Consider the following 17,205-nt stretch of genomic DNA (forward strand, 5'->3'; position numbering starts at 1 on the left):
GCAGAAGACTTGCTTCACAAACACCACGATGTTACTTTAAGTTACACATGAGAGAAGACAGAAGAGATGAAAATGTGAAATCAAAGGGAAAAAGGCATTGATTACAGCTGAGCAGAAAAGCTCAATGGTTTTAAGGGGAGGAATTGTGAGATTTGTTTTTTAATTCAGGCTGCTAAAAACTCATCAGAATTATATTCTAGAAAGAGGAAGGATAAAGATAAAAAAAAGGAGCCCTTCAGACCTACCTCACTAACAAAGCACTTTAGAAATGATCAAAAACTGCATATGAATTACATCTTGCACAGATAAGACACAGGAGAGAGCTTAATTAAATAAGTTTATTGTCTAACGTTTACAGTTGTTACATTGCCACTGTAAAGTGCGACAACATAAATAAATTTTATCCCCTTTCCCTTCGATGAACATTGCTTTAGGAACCAGGCCTTGCTCTTCAGACTCACAAAAGCAAAGTGGACATGAAGTTCCAGTGGCACAGTTTTCACAAGTACATGTTTAAACAAAACTTCTGGGCTGACTTGCTAGCGTGACGGCAGCTACTGTGCCGTCTCACAGGAGGCCCAGGCAAGACACGGAAGGGCCCGAGGCCTGGCGACGCAGCAAATCCGCCGCAGAACCAGTTCACAGGTGACATGAGTATCAGTCTCTGGTAAAATGTTTGCTTGTCCAACCTTACAGCTAAGAGAAAGGTGCCTGGGTGGAGACACCACGAAGGAATAAGGAGTGTGGAGTTCAATGATGGGGAAATGCAAGTTAAAAAAGTGTAAAAAAAAAGAATGTAAAATACCGGCTACAAATAAATTTTGTCAAGAATACTGGCACGTGGCAATCTGAACTCAGATTTTATTTCTTCCTATTAAGGACAGGGAAATAAATTTAACATTTTAATGCTGTGTGCAAAAATGTTTACCGATATCAAACTGATACATTTTACCATCTCACTGTAGTGTTTGAACAGCAAGGTAGATGAATTGGTTTCCAGCATTACAGGCAACACTAGATAATACTTAAACAAGATAATGTAAACTTTATTCTTAAGGCAGCTGGTACTAATGCTGCGCACAGGCACTGCTCAATGCCCGTTACAGTAATGGGACACGTAGCACTTTAAAACGAGTAAAAAGAAAATAGCATTATTGGACTAAATGACGCATGTTGTCAAAATACTTTCCCTTTCACACAAACCATGAAATATTTGGACATCTAGAAAAATAATGCACCTACTCCTCCAACTTCAGCCTGTTCTTTTACAAATATTTCAAAATACTGATAAATAATAGTGACTGCAAGCAGAATGCCAGTGCCGGACCCAATGGCTCCTAGAAAGTCAGCCAATACTGAAAGGGCACCAATGCACAAACCACCGAACGCAGCTGCTGTAGGGATATACCTGTACCAACGGAAAAAAGACAAAAGAAAAAAGTACTCATAATCATGAATTTTCATCCAAGGATTCTAACAATACACCTACTACTGAAACAACCAACTAGAATATCGAGCAACAAATTTAGCGTTGCAAATGCAACTCTGCCATTAGCTCTTACTATCTTCCATATTTGCACAAAGTAAAAACTAAAATAAATATTCACTGATAGGAAAGCTGTGTGAATAACTGAACACTGGCAAAGCTTTTCAGTTAGAAGTATAAAAGTATATGCACGCTATGTAACCTCCACAGGACCAAGAATAACTGCTTTGACTTAAATACGTAGGGATAAATCTACCTTTCAATATAGATCTGCAGGCATTGCAATACTGCACAAAATACCGCTTTTGTAGTGTCATCTTAGTTCAGTAATGGTAACTTAAACACCTGTAAAAATCAAGGTATCTTCCTTTTACAAACATGGAAGAGATTCAACCCAAGTTCCCTCATTATGCCACTTAAACAAAAGACACTGCAGGTTAATCTCTTACCTACTGCTATAAACATCTTCTGCGTTACTATGAAAGGCGACAGCTGAATGGGAAGAATCTTGACATTTGAGTGGAAAGAGCTTTTTCCGAGAGTATCTGCTCCAGCTGACACCTCCCCAGCACTCTGAACCGCCCAGTACAGCAGCACCGCTGGAAGTCAGCCTTTCCTTACCTGTTAAGCTCGTGAACCATTGAAGTATCCCTGTGGCCTCTCATCACCATTTGCTGTTCTTTGAGTTGCTTGGCAACCTACAAGAAACATAACTTTATGAAACTGCTGCGGTGTTTCATAGTCACCCAATATTCAGTCAGAGTAATAACTGATCAGTTAGTAGCTAGTCAGTTCTAAATTAGAGGCAGGGTTTGAAAACATTTAGGCACGTTTATCAGAACACCTACATCTTTTGCTGATGACCCAGACACCTCAATCCAAGTCTTTGAGAAGAACGCACAGGATCCCAACATAAATATTATATAAACTATTACATGGACAGGATCCTCAAATATTGCACCCATGGATTCTGGAGGGGACAAGTAGTAGCACAGGCCACCAACAGGATAAGAGCGAGCAGGGCCACCGCCACTGACATCCTGTGAGAGGGGAAGAAAAAGGCAATTAGCTATTTCTCACAGATCTCTTGCATTCCCATCCTGTTAAAGAGGAATTCCTCTTTGATGTTTAAAACAGCTTTTATATATAAACGTTAAAAAGTAAGTCTTCCAGTTTTCTGCTGGTTAAATACCAAAGTTTCACAATGAAGTAACATATGTGCAGTTAAAAAAAGTGGTAAAATACTTACTGCCCACTGTCCTAATAAGTTCACCAAGAAGTTGCCACTAAAACGAACAGACAACATCTGGGAAATGACATAGAGGTTCGAAACTAAGGCAGACTGCAGAATGATGGGAATGTTGGAGGTATAAAAGAGCTTGATAGGATAGCTACTGTACTGTCCGCGATATCGTGCAGACTTGATAGGTAAATCAACACGAAATCCCTATGGGAAAGAACACAAATGCACCAAGCTTATTTCCAAGACACAAGGTATTCCTAGTATGCCTAAAGCTATTCCTGACCACAGAGTTCTTGCTAGTTAAACAAGTAGTGCGAGGTCTGAGACAGGCTTTCTGCTAGTCTAGATTACAAATTTTACAGATTTATAAAAGTGTTACTGCTTGGTTGTATTACATTCTTCTTACATAAACATTATCTCTCATCTGCTAAATTATATCCCTCCCAAATACACTTTATAGAATAGGGTTTGATAAAAGCCTTTAATGGCTTTTAACTTAACTAGCCAGTTAACAGCAGACTTGTGTGTGGCAAGCCAGCCTTCTGTTTTCTGGGGCAGGCTCCTACCTGAGTAGACCCAAGAAATGCCACATAGATTTGAAAACCAGATAATTCTTTTTTTTTGCCAGCACTCTGACTTAAAAAAAAAAAAAAAAAAAAAAATCACATTTTAGCCACACACAAACACAAAAAAGAAAAAAAAAATCACCATATGGATCTCCTTTAGTGTCCATTTTAGTAAATACTTAAATTTAAAAAGGAACACTAGCTAAGTATTTCAAGAAAATTAGGGAAAAGACAGTAAGCTATGCATTAATTACATGGGTGTTTTCTAGAACAAATCTGTATCATGCACACCCCAAAGAAACAAGGTTCTTAAAAGAATACCTTTGGACAGAGCTAAAGTCAACTATGAATATCAAGTATATTATTTGTGTGATACGACCACTGCAGTTCCAGAATCCAGTTATAGTGAAAATACTCTCATAGTGTGTATGACATTTAATGGAATGTGTGATTACATCACTGCCTGAGTACAAGTACGTCTGGCTATAAAATTTAACAGCTGTACTGTCACAGATGTATGTTACCGAAATAACAATATTGAAATAAAGAGAGGTCCTTACTCAAAGCTAAACTACTTCAGTTACTCTAGTTTAACTTTTGCATTTTTTCCCAATGACTGCAGTGTCTAGGGTCCATGCACTTCTACCTATGCAGTTGCAGAGGTACTATAAGGAATTTCTCATTTTACCTGAAAATATATGACTACAGCAAATACAAATACTGTAGCAATCAGATTCATGAGATTGGGCAAATTCTGTCGGTAAAAAGCCTCCCGCAAAGCCCGGACTTTGTCAGTTCGTGTAGCCAGAAGATGAAATAATGCAATCACAGCACCCTCAAACTCTGTTCCTGCACGAAGAAAAAAAGGAAAAGAATTTTTAATCTGTAAATTAAAAACATTTTAAAAAATAGTATCTTTCTTTTGGAAATTTTAAGAACGACACATATAAAATCAGATACAATAGGACATAAATCTTGTTACAACAAATATATCACAATATGGGATTCTGTTTTAGCTTATAGAATGTAGAATAATCTACCAAAACATTCCTGGTTAAAAAACAAACAAACAAAAAACCCCAAGTCACACACATGATAGAATACTGTTTTTCTTTCTTTTTGGGGGGCAGGAGGATGACTGGAAGAAATAATAAACGAGGAGAAAAATAGCTTTAGAAAAGCAGTAATAAACGCAATAGACAGAACTACTAAAAATCAGGTGAAAATGAACGCAAACTAAAAACATGGCTCAGGATTTCAAATGTATGCATTAAACTAGTTAACTTCTTGATGCAAACAGGCTGTATCTTAGCTTGGTATTTCTAGGGTCTCGGGACAACCTGATGTCAAAGACTGGCTGAGGAAAGAAGAGATGGTAGTCTTTGAAGAATCAACCAGCTTAAAATAGTTTGAGGCACCAACTATAAAAGTATCCTGTAGCAACCAACAACAGTTGGATCATAAACAACTCCTCTGAACATACAGAATTTCTTACCTTCTCTATTTCTATCGACTAAAAGATGCTAAAACAAGACTATTTCGGTTTGGAAATCCAAAAATCTTCAGTCAAGGGCTTCAAGTCCCTTTTTAACTACTGAAATTCAAATCAGCAAAGGCAAACTTGTACATTTTTGATCTTTACGTAAGTTAGACAACATTTTCATCTTCAATGTTAGAAAATTGACTTTAGAAGTTAATCAACACACATTAAAACATTTTTTTTAATATCCTTCCAATAAACACCTGAGAGTTTACATATAGTATACGTCCACTGAAACATGTTGTAACTAATCGTAATTGCACACGTACCTCTGCCAGTGTTGATGGTAGTGGGACTAAAAGCCTTCCAGACAATGGTTTCACAGATATTGGTAGCAATAAACAGGGAAATACCAGACCCTAAGCCATAACCTTTCTGTAGCAACTCATCTAACAGCAACACAATCAAACCAGCAACAAACAGCTGTGGGAAAAGAAACAAAACTGAGCAGAAACAAGAATAAATCAAGTCAAGAATTATGTATTAATTCCCTGCTTCAGTATTTTCATCATGTTGGAGAGTGATCGTTAAGTTTTTCATCTAAACATCATTCATGCAGTATTTTTGCCCTCTCACGTACAAATGCTTGTGCATCTCACCTGGCAATGATCTCTGTGACTTTTCAACACTGATGCTAGCAAACAGATTACTCAGCAAGCACTTTTTTCAAAAAAGTGTTTAAGTTTGTGCATTTACTGCTTTGCTTTACAGGATAATGTCTCAAAGCTGCATCTGTGCCGTTTAGTGAGAAGTCCTCCATGGTACTCAACAGCAGCTACTGCTTTCAAAGTCTACTAATACCTGTATCTTGAATCAAACAGCCACTCCTATCTGAAACATTTTTGGTATTAACTATCCCAACTTTCTCCCCCTTTATGGACTATTTAGAATTTCTCATATATAGACAGACAGATATAAAGGATGATGCTTTACAGCATTAAAAATAAATAAATAAATGGCAACCAGACATAGAAAGGTTTTTCCTTCCAGCTACGCTGCATCTAACTAGCCTCAGTTACACACATAATAGCTCATTACAAACCTGAATTATAATAAGAAGACAAATTCCAGCACCCATTTCAGCAGTACCTCCATACATTCCAGTCATAACATACACAATGGCTTGCCCAATGGTAATAATCATCCCAAATACTAAAACAAGAGAGAAAGCAAATCCTTTAAAAAAATCTGCTGAAATCACCTACCAAAGAAATCTCACATCTAGTATCACTTAGGCAGGCTGCTTTCCCAAGAATAAAAATACGCTTATTAATTTTAATTGGAACAGTGCTTACATTTCTGAGCTCCGTTGAACAAGGCTCTGTCTTTTGGAGTATCACCAACTTCAATGATCTTCGCTCCAGCTAGCAGCTGCATGATCAAACCAGATGTCACAATGGGTGAGATACCTAATTCCATCAAAGTACCTAAACAGGAAGAAAAATTAATACAATTGCCATTCAAGCATCTCCCCTACAGAATTATACTCTGAGGATATTAGGTCTGTTGAAAGGTTTCTGACCTATAAGGAATATTTTTCATAACACTTCTGTTGTGGTTTAACCCAGAAGGCAGGCAAACACCACACAGCCGCTCGCCCATTCCCCCCGCTCCCCTCAGTGGGATGGGGGAGAGAATCGGGGAAAAAAAAAAAAAAATTCGGGGATTGAGATAAAGACAGGTTAAAAAAAAGGAAGGAAAAATAATAATAATAATAATGATAGAATATACAAAATAAGTGATGCACAATACAGTTGCTCACCACCTGCTGACCGATGCCCAGCCAGTTCCCGAGCAGCAGTCACTGCTCCCCGGCCAACTCCCCCTAGTTTATATACTGAGCGTGACGTCATATGGTATGGAATACCCCACTGGCCAGTTGGGTTAGCTGTCCTGGCTATGCTCCCTCCCAGCTTCTTGTGCACCTGGCAAAGCATGGGAAGCTGAAAAGTCCTTGACTAGAGGAAATACTACTTAGCAACAACTAAAACATCAGTGTGTTATCAACATTCTTCTCATACTAAATCCAAAACACAGCACTATATCAGCTACTAGGAAGAAAATCAACTCTATCCCAGCCAAAACCAGGACAGTTTCAAACATGTATATTCCAGTACAGGTACGATCAAAATAAAGACCGTTATCTCCTCACAAAAGAAGGCTGCTGTGTTAAAATCTGTAATGTTGAAGGCAGCATGAGAAACCTATGTAGCTTTTCGCTCCAAATATTTTTGTGAAACCATGCTAACACTAAAGGTCAATGCACACTGAAGCTCAGTTTTTTGGCATATCATATCAAGGAACCTTTCACTGAAAAGCATCTTGTCCCTGGTTGTTTACTCTGTCAGTGCTTCAACTGTCACATTTTCCAAAAGTTTAGTTTTGAAAACCACAAGAAAGATGCTGCAGATCCACAGTGGCTGAAAACACCACTCTTGGAATCCCTGACTCTAGCTAAGAGCACAGAAGTTTAGGATTAAACTAGTTCTTAATAAAACAAACACATGTCATTAAGATATTCTACTCTGCCAATTCACCTACTGGCGCAATGTCACCGAGGTTTCAACTTCCAACTGCATACAACTCGAACAGGGCGATATAACTCCATTAAACACTACCGCTGCAGCACATAAGTGTATATTCCAGAAAAACTGCCTGGTTTCCCCTCCTAATCACTTAATCTGGTGTAATAAAAACTGGGGCATCACTCACTTTGCTTGCATCCTCAGACTGATGCACCTGTGTTGTGGTTTAACACCAGAACTACCACCCGATACTCTAATTTAGAAATATTCTCAGCAAGGTCTTGTTCAAGTACTGATACCTGCTTGAGTTATATTATAATGCGGTATGGGAGCTGAACTGAATGTACACCAAGCAATTAAACTCAGGAAAATAGCCCGCCTCTTGCCTGTACAATATACTCTCCCATCTCAATACAGAAACATTCTTCCACGTCACCTTTTTGGAGCAACAGCATTATAAAGAGATTACTTTTTGAAATTTAATTTGTCCTCAGCTAATACCAGAAATTTTTCTCCTATCTGAAGATGTTGAAAGCTTAAAAAACCAAAACGTTGAAAATCTGGATGAAAATTAAGAAACTAGAACTACCAAGAGATAAAACTTTCCACATTTCCCAAGTGGGAACCTTAAAGAAAAAAAGTTTGGGTAAGGACACATTTTACAAGTTTAATATTCAATTAAGCCAGATCAAATTACTTCATTACCATCTTTTACATGGTCACTCAAGGGACATAAATAATGCACATTTTTTCTGTGCATTTAAGTCACAATAGCCACCAGGGAGATTCAAAAGAGAATCAGCTTACAATTCTTTTCAATTCTGTACATTTAAATGTAACTCTGCTCTCACATGTAGTAGTGTTCCATCATAAAATTATCAAGAAAATTATTAATAAAAAAACTATTTAGCCTATGCAGACTTGTAAAGTCTCAACAAGAACCAGTGACAGGGGAAGCGTGGTCTGTAAGGTCACATGGAAGATGAAAAGAAGTAGAAACAGTATATTGATAGCTGATGAGCCTAGAAGCTTATCTATCCTCACACCCCACCTCTGAAAGGGGCCCCTTCTTTGGGGGAAGTATCATTCTGTATTTCTCTTTTCCCATATATCAGTCATTTATTAAGAAACTGCTTCTGGCAACTTCTGCCAGTAATTTATTCAGAAACTTTGAGTTACATGTGCTGCTTAATACCACCATTGGCTGCCCCTTCCCTCTTACAGTATAAGGAAAAAGTGACTATCCGTTCCCTATCTGCTTTTTTCCAGAGATGAAGACTTAAAAGACATTTGGGTTACACACATTTCATGGCAATTTTATTTTTTAGGATTTCTTTCTATAGATTAATATCTACCTTAGATTCTCCCTGGTGCCTTTTCCCGAGCTTTTTTTTTTTCAGTTACACTATATCCTCTGTGGCATGGTAGATTAGAACTGCATGCAATATTCAATTTGTGGCACCTTACAGATTTGTACAGACATTTCTTCTGATCTTTTCAACTAGTTCTTAAGCCATTAGGTCTTCCCTTTTATCCCACAATAGCTTAATTTCCCAAAGAGCCTTTAATAAGTAATCTGAATTTAACAAAGGGTTTTTGAGCACCTCCCCTATTGTCTGGAGTGCTCATTCCTGCCTAACTACCAGAGTCCTCATTTCAGTTCTAATTTTTAAAAATGTTAATCATTATTACACAATTATTTTTTTCTTTTTTTTTTCCAGTGTTTTCCCTGCTATCAAAATGTAAAACGTGAGAGCATTGAAGTCATTATTATAACGTGGTTCTTTCCTACTTGCATCCTACAGTCTACACGCTGTTCAGTACTATGTTAAATATAATGTCATCTCTCACAGAAATCTCTACTTCTCCAACAGCAAGAAAATTAGGATGTCAAAAACTTCAGTCTTGACCTCACATCCTCCAATGACATCCAGTCAGTTGACAGGCATAAATTAACCTTCCCACTCGGGCTTTTTGTTGCCTTTACAGCCTCTCTAGTCTTTTCTTGGCCACTGTTATCATTCTGTCTGGGTAGTGGGTAGCATATTGCCACACACTGCTAGTGAGACACAGAATTTTTACATGCACATTCTGCAGTAGAGTTTGAAATAGCTAACTTATTTACCTCAATTTATTATCTTCACTGGTGTGACAAAATATGCCATTCTTAAATAATTTGTACCTTCACATTAGAGGGTTCCATTGATTTTCTTACTTCCAGCCAATTTTCTATGACACAGATGAGGTCTGTGTCCTCATGCCAGGTCACACATCTTAAGTTTTAGACGTCTAGCATTAGTTTAAGTCTTCTTATACATTTGGTTGGAACCCACTTGTCAATTCTAAAATAAGTTAGTTTGGCTTTGCTAAACTATAAGCCTCATCATCTCTGTCCTTAGCTTTCCCACCTATAAAATTACTCACCCATAATGTTGCCAAAATATTATGAGGCATAACTGACTTGCACACATAAGGTATTTTCTAGTCAACACTCTCATACTTCACATTAGTGCTGCTCATAAGTGGTGGGGCAGAAGATTCCCTGTCCCATATATCAATCAGAAAGAGACAGCTCTACAATTCGAAACAGAATCATCCCAAAACTTGAGAATCAAGATCAATCTCATCTGCACATCAAAGGAAACCCTATTCCTAAGATGAAGAACTCCTCAAGTATCAGTGAATTTTAATTACGTCTGTGTTAAGAACTTTACAAAGTGTTTCAACATGACATCTGGGTTGTATGAAATTTAACAGCCAACCATTTTTCTCCTGGTCTGTTTATATCGCTACAAAACAGAGAAAGGAATAATCTACTAACCTCTGTTTGACGCAAGAATGACTCGCATCCAATAGAACGGATCTGCAGAATCTGATGACATGATTCCAAACAAAGGTATCTGTCAAAGTGCACAGCGGTATTAAGCAGATATACAAAGAAAGCTTGCATTAATCCAAAAATCTTAACGTGTAATGATTCAACTGTTACACTGTTCAATATAATTTATACCAACTTTTTTTAAAATTAAACCAGAGCATACAGTAACAGATATACTGACACCATCTATTGTAATCCTTCAACTGGGATATGACTCAGAGCACTAAACTATGTAAACTAAGACCGTCCCCTACAGGAAAAAGCAGAAACCCCTAGAAAGAAGAGTCAGGGCACATAAACCAGATTACTGAAGTTGAAGATGTAAATGCCTGATATATGCAGTTCTGGAGTACTATAACCCCCCAAAAGAACAGAAAAAGCGTAATATAAATAGGTTAGCCACCACAAATCATTAACAGAATGGGGAAAAATATTAGATGATATTCCACTACTTATTTCACCAAAATTTTTGCAGCAATTTTGAGTTAAAAAAAAAAAAAAGAGAGAGAAAACTGTAGCAAAACATCTTTGAGAAGACAGAAGAAAGCAGGTTTTTTATTTTTTTTAAACGGTCCTAAACAGAATTTCTTTTCAGTACAAATTAAAGCATAAACTACAATGGAAGTATCTTCCTCCACCAAGTTGAAATATTCAAATTCTACAGCTGAGAATATGTTTTAAAATATCCCATACGGAACTGTCAAAGTTAGCCAAGTTTATACAAAACCTCCAATGTTCTATATGTCAATACTGAGGGATTTTGAGCTCTTTAAAACTCTTCTGAATCACAAAAAACAGTAGACAAGGAATCCAGGCAATCTCACAGATTAATTCCTGAAAACTCTAGTCTATACCATCTGATTTCCTATTCAACTACTATAATCTTTTGTATAGATTCAAAATCTTAATTACGCATATATCCAGCAGCTAGGAAACACAGATAAACTACATGTTCTTCTAGCTCTAGTATTATTCCCACCTCCTCCTTCCAAAAAACCAGGTAGGTACAAGAGCTGGGTTTTAGCCTTTCAACAGTCCTTCAGAGTTGTAAACAAACATTATTGAACTACTGCTCCAGAGTCTGGAATGGGTAAGTTAATAAACATAACCCAAAAAGCCTAGTTCTGCAGATGTACAGTTCATTTTAAATGTTCTAAGAGATCTAAAAATTCTAAAAAAATATATATCAACTAATACATGGATTTGCATTTTCTGCAATATCTAAGTATTCTTTAAAAAACAAACAACACTATCTGTTTACAACCCAGGTACAGGTTCTAGGAACTCCTGCAACTGTGAGTAATAAAGATCACGTAAATGTTTACGAAGACCTGTGTTTTGGAAGGGTTTTAGCTAACATCTTTGCCAGTATATTGACAAAAAAACAAGTTCTAAATGTCAACCTAAACACCTCAGAAAAACATTTTTCTGCAATCTTTACAACGCATCAGCTTGTTCAAGAGAAAGCAGGTAAAACCAGTCACTTTATTTCACTTTCAAACTTGTTACTACTAAAATTTAAATTTATCTATGAACAGAGGGTAAAGAACTCATAATATTGCCCAGTTTGTTTAGACTACTCAATGAATAATTACCTTGGCTGTTTACCCTGCAGCCAGTATCATCATTTGATAGGACCTTTCATATAACAAGAAAAAACGTTATGTATTTCAGACTAAATAGAAAGCATTAGTTTCTGAGAACATACACAATCAATAATAAAGACTATTTGAGAGAATCAGATTTCTTTAACTAAATACTTAACCATAAAAATACATAACTGAAACTGGCAGGTCAACATGAAACAAGAACTTCTTATAGTTTTAGCATTCTATTTTAGATGTACAGAACGCACACTTTCTGAAACACAGAAAACATCAATACCTACCTGGCAGCACACTAAGAAAATGAAGAGCGTGATAGCCGTCCATAGTACCTTCTCTCTGAACTGGATCTACAGAACAGATTGTAGAGATGAATGTGTTCACTATGTGTAGAATTTTCACTGTACTCTCACATTAGTACTAAATGCTCTATCATTCAGAATTAAATGCAAAGATATTGAACTAGAAGGCTAATTTCTCATTAGAATTTATTTTTAATGGGATTTCAGATTTTATAGAGAGAGACAGTCATGGGCTTCTGTGTAGTCAAAGAAAACTTATATGGGATCTGGCAGACAGCATAGCTGACATTCAGTCAATAGAATATATTTTATATATACTATTCTAATACAGTGGGTATTTACAGAGAAGGAACAGTATGGCTAAAACCATGGACATACCAGAACAAACATGAAAGATTAATGCACAAAAAATTATCTTCGGTGATCAGTGCTCTAGGCTTCAACAGATTGGAGGCACTGTTTTGTAAGGCTGGAAGTTATTAAACTAAAGCACTATAAAGTTTTTAAAGAGATTTAACCACTGTGAAGACAAGTGATAAAAACTAGAAGAACCATGAGTTTTGGACAGCAATTAAAAATATTTAGAATTAAGTTCTTCAAAGGGAGCTAGAGGAAGCTTAAATTCACCACTATGTTCATGGACAGAGACCACAAAATAATTTTTAAAGACTCTTTTTTTCCCTCCAAAGTATTTTTATCGATGTAGATTATATATTACTTTAAAAAGAATGTCAGATCAATGATCATTAGTCACTAATACATTGAAGAGAATCTCAGGGTCACAACATTTGAGGCAACTGTAACTAGTGCCAGGTGCAAGAAGAGAAGAATCACAAGATTTAAGTTCGAACCAGAGGATTACTCAAAGCACGAGACAGAAAGAAATGCACTTGAAGAGACCAGAGCGAGCTAAGATGCAGTGTTAGGCTCAAGTTCCCACTTCTCCTCCATGGACCGTAAACATTAGGATAAGTGTGTTCACTGTAGGCAAGAGTACAGCAGCTACTAAAACGTGACATGAACTAACATATAAGATAGATACAGCGGAAATACTAGCTCTCTGCCTCCAACCACTGAATCTGCCTGTAGAGAAGTAACAAGAAAAAGAATTAGTGCCTGGTTTTATAAATACTGAACACCCACAAATGAGAAACTACAAACCAATGCAGCAGCACAGTTTCTCAAGCAAAAGAAAACCCAGAAGTAGTCTGTATCTTTATAAGTGAAATCATGCACTTACTTAGAAGCAAAATAATCCCAGTAATTTATTTCCTGATACCGCCTCACTCTTTTAAAAGAGGCCAGATGCTAAAAATACTTACAGTACAAAGTTAAAAAAAGAAAAATAGTGACAGCAGCAAATAAATCCAAACAGTATCTTGTGTTAGACTTTATGCAGTGCTGACCCACTTTACCAAGTGCTGTTTGAATTCTACAATTCAGATTTTAAGTACAGACTTCTAAAAAGAAAAATGCTTAACCAAATTATCTCTGCAACCCAACAGTTAACCTTAGCTTCTGAGGTATCGGTCAAGCTCTACAATTGCTCTGGCTCTCTCTGTAACTGCGATGAATATGAGCATTAGAGAAATTCTGCATCACCCAAACCACAGTTATTCACAAGGAAAACAGCCTCTATGATTCAAAAAGACAAAAAAGAAAAAAGAGGCATCCGAATCCATATGCCAGGAACAGCAAAATATAGACTGGTACCAAAATGCTCCAGTAACAAATGATAACAAGCACAGGGACAGTACATTTCATCATCTGATCTGATTCAATTGGACATTTTATTCCTTTGATGTTTTTCTTAAAACTTGTGAAAATGAAGGGACTTAAGCATCATCTTCTTGGTGTTCTGAACAGCGTGTTCTACTTAGAAAAATCTGTGCATATGAGGGAAATATGAACCGATACAACTAACTACAAAAAGTAGCAATTGCTTCTGCTTATCAAGTTGGCCAAAACACAAAAGCAACATTCCCTAGTGACAGAAAAAGCCCACTTCCCTCATCAACAATAATGGCAAAATGATTCAATGAGAGCCCAACTGAATCAAAACTTCATCTTCGCTTAACAGTCAATACAAGTTTAGAGAAAATACATTTCTTTTTCTATTTTGTTATCTTCATTTGTTGTCCTGGCCTTAACCAACCCACTAAAGCCATTACTAATGATGTCTGCCAGTGACAGCTTGTAAGAAAACAATAAATAACAAAGAATTACAGTAATATAGAATGAACTAGGTCACTTGATAGACTACACACAAGCAAGGAACATAACTTAAAACAGTCAAAGGGCTCTTCAGTCTAGGAAAGATGTTCCCAATTATATTTTCACTTCAAATTTGTACAAAGCTGACAACTGGCAGTCATTGCCTAGACAGCAACCTAGATAGTAATAAAGACAAAATGACCCAAATAGCGAGGACGGGGATCTTGGCACCCCTCTGGGCATCCTTCACCTGCTGATGGAGGACGTGGGCAGACTGAGCCCCTCTTCCTCTCCGGCAAATAGAAAGGGAGGTGGAAAAAAACCAAGAGAAAAATCACAACTGTCGATGAGCTTTACAGAAACATCAATATGTGTAAATTTGTCTTAGCTTCCTCTTCCCATCCACTTCACCAGACAAAAATGCGATGGATATAACCAACTAATCACGGATATGCCATAAATCAGCACCAGAAGATTGCACGAAGGTTCACCAGTGCAGAAAAAAAGATGGGTTCCTTCCACCCAGATCTGGTGCATCCAAATCTTAGCACAGGGTCTGGCTCTGGAAATTCCTGCTCTGAAGATGCCTTTGTCTGACCTAAATAATTTGTTTGGAAACCTGTCCCAAGAGGGAAAGATGGTGGAAAGCAACACGGAAAGACAGATGGAGCAAAGAGCCAGGGGATAAATCCTAATCTTTTTAAAAATCAATTCCAGAGGGGAATAATCAGCAGTTTTTACTGTGTCTTCTCCATTCAATCCAGCAGGCTCAGCTATGGTTACTGGCACAAACATCTCTGCATCCAGTCCTAAACTTCAGGAATCTCTCATCAACAACATTCTCTCAGATGGTGATGTTCCCAGCTATGCATTTCCTTTTAAGAATATAAAAATCAACATTTAGCTCTTAAGGAATTTTCATGCCAGTCATGACAATGAGTATTAAGTAAATTTGTTACTCTAATTAGAACCTTTGTCACCTAGGCGATATGTGCTTGCTTGAGTTTTGGAAGTAAAAAACAGTGTGGGTTTTTTTTTTTGACAAGGCAGGCCTCTTTCTGATCTGTAGAAATTAACTAATTTTAATCTAGAAAATGTTCCAAGACATGGGAGGAGTTTCTAGGGCTAGGGGAATAGAGAGATCAGCTGTAAATGAACTCAGTTCACTGATTTCAGAACAAAGAAAAGTGTCATATCCAGTAGGTGCACAGGGAGCAATTACCTGAACTATATCACAGATCACTTTCCCACTTCATCAAGGTGAACCACAGCTATGGGAGTAGGAAATATTTTGTGGGAAAGGAAGAACTAAATTTCTGGTGCCTCAGTTACAGCGTAAGCCTTTTCAAAGTAATATATAAGCCGGCTCACAGCCCAGAGTTGTGACCAGTACTCAAAGCCAACAGTGGTATCCACAGGGAAAAAAAAGCTTGAAAACTCTGTTCTAGTATATTAAAATAGATCCAATCATATGGAGCTGAAACTAAATAAACCTAGTCTAGAGATGAGACTTTTTAAAAAAAAATTAGTTAGCATAATTACCAAGTGGAACAACTTATCAGAAGGCTTTTAAGAATTCATCATCATGGTAATCTTCTACCTTAACATGGACTCCCCCTCCTCCAAAGAATACGTCCTACTTTAGGGCCCGCTGTCTGTATTTATATTGAAGTGTGAACTTGAATATCACAATATTCTCTTATCTTTGAGCCAATAAAAGTAAGAACATAATGTGGCACTCACTTTTCTTTCCGGTTTCTGGATTTCAGGTAACACTGCACAGAATGGCTTAATAACTTCTAAAAATTTTACTGTTTCAGAAAAACACACACACACACACAAAAGAAGAGAGAAAAATATATTAATGAACCTTTACGAATTTACAAAACTTCATACAACTTTATTTAACTTTTAGGGGAAAAAACTTTATAAGTGAATTATTTCATCAACACACACTCTAATTCAATGTCTGAAAACTAATGCCCTCTTCTTAAAACAGTTGAAAACAAGGCAAAAATGTGAAAGAGAATTCTTTTTCTCATCAGATTTGACCCATCCTTTTTTCCACAGCTGGAATCATTTTAGATGAGAAGCAGCACTGTATATATTACCACAAGTGAACTAAATTGTATTTCATCTAAAAATAAATGACCCAGTATCAGTCTGTGCTAGTTAAACACAGAAGCAAAGGATACTGACATCAAAAAGTATCCATGTGGAGATTATCTTGTGTTTTACAGAAGTATTTACTGAGAAAATAATTCAATCACTAAAATATGTTTAGAAATTGTGATTTAAATCCCTGCAACACTTATTCTGGTCAGCACTTTGGCAGATTTTATTTTAACTTTCATACATCTCTCTATGCTTTTAAAGGAGAAACTGTGAAGCTCAACAGTTTGAGCTCTTTTTCTGGGAAGAAAAAAAAAAAAAGAAAATCAAAGCACATGTGCTTGGTGGAGAATTTGCTCTCCAAAACTTGTACATTATTCCCAGCCCCAACACATTCTGACAGCCACAGAAAACAATCATCAAAGAAAATGCATTTATTATACTGCAAGCCAAGTTAAGTAACATTTTGGTCGAAATGCCACGTTTACTTTTACACTTTGCTGTCACATATTTCTCCTTTATTTATTCCAAGCCCTGAGATAGCTCATCAGAAGAGGCATCTTGCTCCACAAAAGGCGGCACGGCTCCCGCGTTAAAATATTAAGGCCAGCGGGAAAAAAGATAACCCAGCATAAAGCGGTGCCAAGCGGTGACTCGTCTCTGCCCGGCAGCAAGGAAACCCGCTCGGGAGGAGGGTGCCCCGCTACCGCCGCCTCCCCGGCCTGCCTGGGGCGG

At 37.2% G+C, this 17,205-nt stretch overlaps 1 protein-coding gene across 1 annotated transcript; it reads right to left on the reverse strand.

Moving 5' to 3' along the window:
* Positions 1-1,026: 1,026 nt before the first annotated feature.
* Positions 1,027-16,179, reverse strand: SEC61A2 (Sec61 alpha 2 subunit (S. cerevisiae); the record flags this gene model as incomplete). The annotated part of the gene is made up of 11 exons (XM_009583351.1): positions 1,027-1,408; positions 2,108-2,184; positions 2,335-2,526; positions 2,736-2,933; positions 3,984-4,144; positions 5,105-5,258; positions 5,878-5,987; positions 6,131-6,262; positions 10,182-10,260; positions 12,127-12,192; positions 16,102-16,179. Coding segments are annotated over 11 exons (1,434 nt in total), but the record flags the coding sequence as incomplete, so codon positions are not given.
* Between the last annotated feature and the right edge of the window lie 1,026 nt (positions 16,180-17,205).

Source organism: Fulmarus glacialis, unplaced genomic scaffold, assembly GCF_000690835.1.
Source record: "Fulmarus glacialis isolate BGI_N327 unplaced genomic scaffold, ASM69083v1 scaffold25718, whole genome shotgun sequence".
In the NCBI taxonomy this organism is placed as follows: domain Eukaryota; kingdom Metazoa; phylum Chordata; class Aves; order Procellariiformes; family Procellariidae; genus Fulmarus; species Fulmarus glacialis.